This window comes from Hemitrygon akajei, chromosome 4, assembly GCF_048418815.1.
Source record: "Hemitrygon akajei chromosome 4, sHemAka1.3, whole genome shotgun sequence".
Classification (NCBI taxonomy): domain Eukaryota; kingdom Metazoa; phylum Chordata; class Chondrichthyes; order Myliobatiformes; family Dasyatidae; genus Hemitrygon; species Hemitrygon akajei.
In genome coordinates, this window is record NC_133127.1 from 29,021,565 (window position 1) to 29,032,085 (window position 10,521).

Here is a 10,521-nt window from a genome sequence, read left to right on the forward strand (position 1 = left end):
TCATTTTAGCTGGCCAGATAAGATTAGCTACCTCAGCACAGATTGGAGATTGAACCTGCACCCATTCTTTTCTTAACTCTCCTCCTAGCTGCTAAATGATGAGTGGAACAGCTGTCTGTCTATTGGCCATTTTAGTGGTTGAATGTCTGTATGTGTTTTTATAGGCAGAGCAAAGGCACCCTAATCCACCACCCAGGAGAAAAAGTACCTCAGGCTGTAGCAGCGAATCCACGTGACGCCAAGGAACCATCGGACTGGAGTGACTGGATTTGCCCTCCTTTTTGTTTTTGTCCTGCCTTCACGAGCCAAGCAACAAGTGACACACAGGGAACTGCAGAGGAACCCCTGGCTAGAGAGTGCTTCATGTTTTCTGCAGATGCCTTCAGCGACTGTTCATGGGTATAAACCGCATCGTAACGTGTTTCTGTTTTGTCTCTGTTAGCTTCCAAAATTCACACGTGGTTGTTGAAACAAAAATTCAGGAGTGATGGGGAAGTGATTGAAATGCTTGTAGGTCCAAAGTGTCTTCAGATTTATGTAAGAACATTCCAACATGTAGTGTTTTCACTTTGGAGCAATCTAGAAACAAAAATTGATCAAAATCTTATGTAAACAGGGAAATCTACTCTACAATATACAGGTACGTTTGTTCCACTACTCACAGGGATAACCGTTCTTCAATATATAGGCACTTATGCTATTTTGTGTACAAGGATTTCTGTCACACCCTGTACACAAATGCATTATTCTGAGCACTGGTGTATGTGATGTATGCATAGGTATATGTGTTGTACTATGCACAGGTATAAATAATGTTTTGTGCACAGTATGTGCTGTCGTCTGCACTGGAATGTCAATTGCATCATTCATAGGTATGTCTGCTGACTCTGCACAAGTGTGTCTGCTGTGTTGTACATAAACACATTAAATGTATGACCTGAAACTCTAATCACACTGTGCACAATGAGAAGACTGACCAGGCTACTGGGATGAATCTCCTTGGATTTGCACTGTTGATGATGACAGTCAACGTTTTATTTTTGCACCTAGACAAAAAAACAAAAGGCGTAGCAGCTTTTATGTTTCTTTACCTGGTTCCATTGGATTGGTGTTCTTCTGGTCTCTGCTCGTTGCTGCATCATATTCAAACAGAACACTATCCATTTAGGAAGCCAAAGGGCTGATTTCCTCTCACTACTTCTTCCAGCGAGACAATTTAAGTATCGAGTGAGAACTGTCACTTATGATAAAAGCATTACATGCTCAGGCAAGGATGGACATTGAAATGATAGAGGAACACATTCAACTCTTGAGCATGTCCTACCGTTCAGCTAGATTATGGCCAGTCTGCTGCCTCAAATCCATTAACCTGCCTTCGCTCCATTTTTCAAACTCACAATGAAATTTAATATATTCCTTCCTTTGAAAGTCCTATTCTGTAATGGTAATTCACATGATTAATTTGTCAGTTAGTTGAAGGATCCCAGTGGAATATTATTGAAAATAAATAAGACAATAGAAAGAATGCACCAATAAATGTGATTTTTCTTTTAGGGAGGGAGGAGTGAGCATTGCATTTCTCTCGTTTTCATGCATATTTAGCACAATTTCTCCAGCAGTGAAAATTGCAGGAATATGGTCACCCAGATATCGTAACCACATCTCTGTAAAGCTGAATGAAGCTATTTCACATTTGTGTGTGCAGCTTTGTTAGAGTCAACTATGGCTGTGGAAGGAAATATTGGAAAATGCCACAGTGGGGAAGTTACATCGGGCAGGATTATTATACAGTGGATTCTCATCAGCTAGTTAGTGCTTTGAGCAGCAGAATTAAATATCATTTTAGCAAATGTTCTTTCTACTAATATTATATGGCATGCCTCATTCAACATTAAAAAGCAATCCTGGAAACTTCTTGGCTGCTTAAAAATGTATTTTCATTCCCCTTCGCCCTAAAGATTTTCCTTTGCTCTGTAACGTGCCCTTGTCTCTTTGTGAAGAAAGGGGAGTTTTCAGCTGTGGCTCAGTTTAGCAAGTGTACACTTTTCGTACATTTTTAGTGCAAGTGTGTTGCTAAAGTCCTCCAGACGTTTGAATTTAGAAGAGGTCCATGAACTATGAAAGGACTGTGCCCACACCAGGCTCAAATGAAGATGAACTGCTGAAACTGGAGGTGAAACAGCTAACTTTAGATATCGGGGAAGAACCATATCCTTTTGGCCTCGAGGGTGTCAAATTGTGGCTTTAGAGTATAACCAGTGTCTTATTTTAAACTCAGGCTCAGATCTTCTCAAAATCAACACTGTAGCAGATGAGATATATATCTGAAATTGTAATCCTACATTTAGGTGATGGAGGCAGATGAATGAATGGCAGAGTGTGTCCATTTGCTGCCTCAGAGGTCCCATTTCTATTGAGGATTACAATAGGCTCCAAGGAGGCAAGACAATGGACAAGGACCCTGAGCCCATGATTAATGATGTACAAGTAAGTGGCAGGCTAAGATAATCATTAGTGATAGAGTGTTGTAGGCTATACATTTGGTACTTTGTGGTTTTTAAAGCCTTGGAATAGCCTGGCTTTTGCAGTGGTTTTGAAAGTTCATACACTTGGATGGGACTTGACAAGTAGTTGTAGCAATTTTGAGACAGTTTTTATTATAAAGTAGCTTGTGGGGGAAAAAAGATTGAAATATTTAATTAACCCTTTCCTTGCATGCTTTCCATTCAGATTTCGAACTCTCAAATTGTATGGAGCAAAAGTGAAGTTGTAGAGGTTTACACTGATACTGGGGTTTCTTATTTGGGGATGTGTTTAGTTGCTAGAACTTCCTTTTATCAGGCGTGGTAGTGATTGTCTAGAACAGCTGGCTTGTGTTGATTTGAGTGTACTTTAGAATTTCATTAGCTCGTCACTTAGTAACTCATTGGTTAGCTTTTGAGCAGGTTGATATCTTTCATGTAGGTTGGTAAAACCAAGGCCTTGTGAGGTCTCCGAGGTATAGATGCTAGTTGGAACTAGAGTGGTTCATATCACTCAACACCCAGCAGAGATAATCTGGTCATTGTCACATTCCAATGTGCTAATTTGCTGTCAGAATTATTTTGCAAAGCAGTTCATTGCTTTAAAGCACATTGGGATATCCTATTGCTGTGAAATACACCATACAAATGCAAATCTTTATTGCCTAGAGCAAGTTTAAACTGATCCTGTCACCAAATTTCATGTCAAATCACCAGCTGCTTCAGGTCTCTTCCATCTGTACCCACATTAAAGTTTAAAACCCTTGATTCTCTTCTGGACATCAGTTATAAGTTATGAACAATTTTCCTACTTATCAACTTATCTCTAAAATGTTGGATCATGCAATTAGGTCTAGTATACATAAAGCAATATTTTTTGTGGTAAGTGTATGATTTGCAATGAATTTTAAGACTGCTGGTTGTTTTCAAATCTGGAAATCCAGGTGAAGGGCTGAGCCAAGGGTTAAAAGTGGAAGTCCTAGAATTAAATCCTAAAACTCCAAGTAGGAATCTTTGGAAAAGGGTAAAGATAAGGATAGTGTGCTTGTCAAAGGGCTATATGTGTTAGTGCTAATCCCTTTAATGTTGAGGAAACTTTGTCACATAATACTGGTGATCTGCTGACCAGTTTTTACTGTTGATGGTGATGTTATTATAAGAAGTATGAAAGAAGCAGAGTTCCAAACTTGCTGTGAGGTAGAACCATGTACAACATTAGGGAGTGGTGGGGTTGGGGATGTTAAGATGTCTTAATATTACAGGTCTTACTATCAATCCAATGTTGTAGAAAATTGCTTATTTTAATTGTGCCCCCTTTCCATAGCTTTCCACCAAATGCCATTGTAAATAGGTGTTCATTAACAATAATAATCCCTCTGTGAAACTGATCTTAAACTAGTTGATATTTCATATCCTCTTTCGGGATGTTAGTATTTGTCGTATCCATAAACTGCTGCCTTAAACCATTGGGGTAAATGTACTCCCAGAGTACATTTGAAGGGAGATAGCCCAATACCAATGAAGGACTTGCACTATGTTGCCAAGTCAAGATGGTGATACTTTGCAGGGGTAGCTTGCAAGTAGTGGCCTCCAGTCCTGGTGAAGGGTCTCAGCCTGAAACATCAATTGTTTATTTCCCTCCATAGATACTGCCTGACCTGCTGAGTTCCTCCAGCATTTGGTTTGTGTGCTGCTCAAGATTTCCAGCACCTGCAGAATCTCTTGTGTCTCTAAAGTGGTGGCATTTCATGTGTCAGTCATCTACAGCTTTTAGATGATAGATGTCACAAATTTGATAGGTGCTGTCAAGGGAAATATCAGTGAAGGAATTAATCCCTGTGTTTCTTATAGTTTTGTAGAGCTTCTGCTTTCTCCAACTTTACTAAGAGTAACTTAAAATGTTTTAGTGCTTTGAGAGCTATTGTTTAGGATCTCCAGTACCTGGATGCCCAGTGTCTCTGTATCGCAAGCACCTAATTGGACAATCAGAGGTGAAATGAGCACTGGAACTGGCTTTCAACATTGAAATTAGTTCTATGTTTTCCAGGAGGCTCATGGTCTGCCGAAATACCATGATGAGAGTGATGAGAACAAGAAGATGTAAAGACGTTACTTTGATGAGAAATCGTGTAAAGGAACAAAGTCACTGTGATACGAGGCTCTAAGAAATTTATAACGAACAATCTAGCATGGTGTTGAAGAGCTACTTATAAATCATCCTTTGTCTCAAACATTGCTTTAACTAACTGGATCAGTTTTTCTTACAACAGCTTTCCTTGCTTTTTTAGCAGCAACTATCACAACTGCTTAGGTAGAGCGTTTTGCTGAGAGTTTCTGGTGTGTGATCATCTCTTGATGCTTTTCCTCTCTTGCTCCTATTACTTTATGAACCGGTGTTTGTTCTTTGAATACTTCTTTTTGGCCTCTTGCATACACTTGTTGAGCTTGCCACAGACAAGACCACTATTTGCCTTACAAACTACTGTATCTTGGACATTCTCTGCTTTAAGTGCATCTTTTATGGTATAGATGGCATTGTAATCAATGATGTTACCTAGAAGTCTTTACAGTTTAGGTTCAAAGAAGCAACTCATTACAGCAAATATCAGAGTGTTGCCTTTTGTAAACTTAATTCATCACAAGTCCAACTTTGCTTCCTTTTCAACTTGAGGCAAATATTTGTCTGAATGAAAATTTGTAACTACTAGGTCATGGCCCTAACTGAACACTTTTGAGGTGAGTGTTGGTAAGTGTTTCATGTATTTTAAATTGATGCTATATCCATCAGTCAGGGTTCCAATGTGGACAAGCACTTAAGGAGTTTGTTGTTAGTGGGCAAGCTGCTAATTGGACAATCAGAATACTCTCAGCAGTGCATTTCTTCTGTTCCTTTATATCCAATTCTATGAGCTGTTTGCTGCGGTTGGATCCACTAATAAACTTCTGTTTCAGAAGGCATGTTTGGATCTCCTGACCAAGAACATTGTTCAGCTTGGGAATCGCTGGCACTGCAACCTCAAAGAGATGCACACTATCTTCTATCATGGGAAGGAGTTTAGCGAGGGACTAGCAACATTGACTTGTGTGAAAGAGCTGTAGTAGAATTCTTGTTATGGTCTTTTATTTTCCATTGGATCCAATTCTTTTTGTATAGTTCTTTCTTTGCATTGCTCTGGACTTCTGATATAGGTTAGATATCAGATCAAGGTGCAGATTCCTGTTTTATAAAGAAATAGAAAGTGGGCTACAGTGTAAGCACTTAGCAACGAAAGTATATACACAGTGACACCAAGCACTGACAACAAACTAGTGCATTAAGCCATATTACAATTCACCTGAAGATATTGGGAAATCAGGCCCAAGAACTCATGCAGATCTGTTGACCAATAATATTCATTGGGCTTGCACTGTTTCTTACATGCTTTGTGAATGCGCTGATGTGAGTCCATGTGTGGTTCCTTCACTCTGAATGAGCATCCCCAAACAATTCTGAAAGCCCTTCTTAATGTTGTCTAAGTCCATCACGATAGACATCCTCGATGAACAAGAGGGCAGTGTTCATGTGAGGTTTACAGAATCTATCCTTACCTTGGTCTGATGAGAACTCAGCTAGCTCAAACTCTAAGTTCTCTGTGGTAACTTTAAGGCCTTGCTTCAGAGAGAAGAAAATTGTGCGTAAGCCTACAATAAACTTCTCCTGGAAGAAATTTTTAGTGCCAAACCATATTTTAGATAAATCTGATAAGCAATCTATGAAAATTCATTGGAACATCATCTGATCATCAAACCTTGAATGCTTGTTGGTACCACAGAAGGCAAGAAAAGAACAAGAAGCTTGTGTGAAACTCTGTTCTCTGATCTTTAATTTGTACAGCTGGGAGTGGTAGAGATGAAAGAACTGATATTCAACTTTGAAGAATGAATGCATGACCTATGGTTGACCATCAGTTTGGCCAGCTGTGAACTGATAAAAGAAAAAATATTGCCATTTTTGCTTCAATGCCCTATGACTATCCCTGGGTCCAGGTTAGAGTTAGGCAGCACATTCTGACTGGCAGCCCACCACTGGCTACAGGTAAAAGACAGGAAATTCACTGGGTTCAGGCTGGATGCAGGCAGCTCATCCCTGAATCTGTGAGGGAGATTGCCCCCAACCCCTTCCCTGGGTGCAGTCAGAAATTTCTCAGTACTGAAAAAGTGCACCCCCTCCAAATTGATTTATGGCTCAAATTCTCCCTATGTCTACAAGTCCTCAGTCCAGTAGGATGTTTTTTGGAAGCAGGAACTCTGTATAGATCGTGTGAATTTGATAACAAGTTTGTAGGCACTCTTAATGCCTTTCGTGCAATGTTCTAATCAGATTGAGTATACTATGAAGAATATTTAATATTTTGAACAATTAATGCATATTCCAAGATAGAGTATTATAAACTATGTAGCAAAAAAAGTAGAACAGATTTTATGAAGCATATGTGGAGAAAGTAGGAATGTAAAACTAAGGTAGATTGTTCCAATGTGAATCAATTGCACAGGTCGAAACAAACTGCCCTCCGTCTGTGTTTGAATTTGTGAGATTTATTTCAGATATCATGGAATCAATCTAGCCAAATATTGAGATAACATTTGATGTTAAAATTATGTTGTTAAAGATTCATACCAATAGACCATGTAAGAATGACACTGGTGAACAAATTGGAATTTAACCATAATTTCAATACTGGCTTCTTATTGATTGCATGCTTGGAATTCTCATTGCAAAGACTGAACAACCAGAGCTTGATATGAATGCATATTACATGGATTACTAGTCAAATAGCATGATTACCATATCACATACCTTACTAGTATAAGGACAAAATAGAAAACAAAATACAAAATTCATTGATAGATTTGATGATTTTATATTATTGACTTCATTGAACCAGAACCCCAAATTAAGCTAAATCAATGCCCAAGTGCAAGGGGTAATGCAAGTGAATTTTTGGGCAGACATAAATAAATATTTTAAGCTCACCACATGGAATAGACATTGAAATAGCGAAGCAGACTATTAAAATAAGGCTGAAAGGAATGTAAAGTTTTCTTTTTAGGGTGATTGGATTTTTCCTCATCCATTTTCTGATCAAACAGGTTTCCTCATTGATATTGATTCTTTTCCAACTGTTTAAAAATAATATATTGCACTTTAGATTTCAAGATGCTTCTAATTAGCAAATTAAGATATAACCATGCAATTCTGCAGTTACCTATGTGTCAGGAGAATTTGTGTGGTATTAAATGAAGGTTGCAGGTAGATAATTTTAAAACAATGTAGAAGAGATTTCAGTAGCTTCTCAATTTTGGATGGTCCATGAAGGAATGGAGAGGTTCTTGCAAATCACAATTTAAATCACTTTGTGCCTAAATTCTGCCATGGCTTCACCCCATAGTCTCTAAGTTCCTCCAACCAATACCATATTTGAATCCAGTATTTTATGAGTCACCCCTAAATCTCTGTCCCACCAAAGGCAAATGTGAATTCATCACTGGATCCTCTCCAACCACCGAGCCTCTCCACCTCCTTTAACAAGACAGAACCTCTTTTATAGGATCCATTTCTTTTTCCTTTATTGAAAATACTAAATGAGTGCAGGTTGCAGTTAAATGCTAGATATCACCACTTCCTCCTTTCATAGAAGAACTATTTTTCCAAATATGTCATGTATCTAAACTTCAAATTTATTACTGGTCTGTACTTCATGGACTTAAATAGTGATGGAGACAGATTCAATAGTAAGAATGAAATTTACTTGAGCGGGAAAGATTTTCCAGAGTACATGAAAAGAATGATGTGACTGGAATAATTGGGTCGCTATTTCAAAAATTCACTATAAACATAATAGGCTGTACTGACTCCATCTCTCATGAATGATTCAATAACCTACTTGGCGCAGTCCAATGTCACAGCACCTGGAGACATATGGCAGATCACCGTAATTACAATTAGATGTATCTACAGGTACAATTATCTCCCATCATTCAAAGGTTTTAAAACTGCTTCGGTAGAGTTTCTGAGGGAAACCGTCTCTTTTCTTGAGTGGTGATGCATTTATCTCATACACCCTTCATGCAAGCTGAACAAAACGTTAAGTAGGTAGGTGGGCTAGAAAATATACACTAGTGTTACATGTCAAGCACACACCTATTAACTAATTTTTCCTTGCTCTGCAGTAGCAGGCAATGGCATGGATGTGTGCTGCCTTATCAGAGTACCGGTACTAAACCACTCTGCTAGCTTGTTCACATTTAGACACAATGAATGCAAATGTAAAAATAATTACATGTTTTTGTAACAATGCAGACTATGCTGAATACCATTGTGCAACTAAATGGGAGATAATGCACAGGTCAAAATACTTGCATTTTCCCAAGCATTTTCAGCTACTTATATTTAAAAAGATTTACTTGCTATGTGCACTGGTTTTTAAAGACCTTTCACAATAGATCAGTGAAGATGGTGATTGTCTTAATTTCTACTATTTTCTTTTCTTTTGCCCTTCTAGTGTGCAAGAACCTTTTTATTTCCTTAAATTTGCAAACTGCAGATCTGGCAGGCCAGAGCACTTTACAGTTGTATTCATTCACGTTTGTTTCGCCTAAATACAGATGTTAATTGTATATAGGGAAATTGTTGTTGCCGTTACACTGGTTGCATTCAGAGTACTGCATGAATTATGGGATTGTTGTCTTACATTTATCACAGAACTCTTGGAATTGTAATAAAAGACTGAAAGATTGTAAAGGGGATGGCTTCACTTTCATGCTTTATACACACACACTTTGCATATAGTATGTTCTTTGCAAGGGATTAGGGCAGGGCATTTGATTTCCACTGTTATATATTGTTCACATGTGACACAGAAACATAGAAAACTTACAGCTCAATACTGTGCTGAACACATACAGGCAGTTCCTGGGTTACGTACCAGTTCCGTTCCTGAGTCCGTCTTTAAGTCGGATTTGTACGCAAGTCGGAACAAGTACATCTGGTATTATTTAGCGTCAGACAAACGTTTGACTTAGAATATAGTATATATTTTACCTTTCTATGCATATAAAACACTTAAGAAACGTATGTATTCCAATAATTAAACCACTGCATTGTTTAGTAATAATTGTAGCTTTCATCGGGGCAGGGCTTTCACATGCTCCATTATTCTCACTTTATCCTAAATCCTTTAAAATTGTTCCGATCGTTGACCGACTGTAGCCTGACGCTTTTCCAATGACGTTTCCAGAGGCATTTCACCTCTTTCCAAACGCTTTATTATTTCCACTTTATTTTCAGTCGCGATCGCTTCCCATCAATGGAACAGAAACACTGTGGGTGGTGGGTTCCGAGCTGTGCCAGCTCTTGAGGTCCGATGGGTCCTAAGGACCACTGCACTGAATTCCCTGGGTCCTAAACTCCACCGCACTGAGACAGGCTAAATGGGACAAGTGGGAGCTGTGCTGGGTTTGGGTATTTGATCGTCCACAATATTTCACGTGGGAATTTAAACTGGAGGTGGCCGTGTTTTTTTTTTAAGAGGTCGAGTTGCGAGCTCGACATCAACCCGGCATGGATGGTACGGGAGTCACTGGATCAACATCAACTCGGCACGGGAGCGGTCTTTCATTCGATTGAACTCGGGAAACTCTGTTCTTGAGCCCGGCGCTGATCTCACTGCGCCACCAGCCGACCGGAACGGGGGGGGGTCAGGGTGAATCTTACTAAGAAAAATTTAAGCCAAATACAAAGTTAAACACTCAACACAGTGTCAATAGCAATGACTTAAAATAGCGGACGACGTCACAATCTGACTTAAGATGGCAGACGGTGTTCTCCTTCTTCGGTTCGTAAGTACGAGTTGTCCGTAAGTCGGTCGTTCGTAACTCTGGGACTACCTGTACTTACTTTGGAAATTACCTAGGGTTACCCATAGCCCTCTATTTTTCTAAGCTCCATGTACCTATCCAG

At 39.0% G+C, this 10,521-nt stretch overlaps 1 protein-coding gene across 4 annotated transcripts in view; it reads left to right on the plus strand.

Annotated features, from left to right (window-relative positions):
• The window catches only part of LOC140726183 (receptor expression-enhancing protein 1-like), an 88,289-nt gene extending 78,983 nt beyond the window's left edge, over positions 1-9,306 (plus strand). For all 4 annotated transcript variants that reach the window (XM_073042201.1, XM_073042209.1, XM_073042202.1 and 1 more), the window contains one exon: positions 165-9,306. In XM_073042201.1, coding sequence (XP_072898302.1) covers positions 165-236 — 72 coding nt within the window. In that variant the 3' untranslated portion in view covers positions 237-9,306. The remainder of the gene's footprint in view (positions 1-164) is intronic.
• Positions 9,307-10,521: the final 1,215 nt, after the last annotated feature.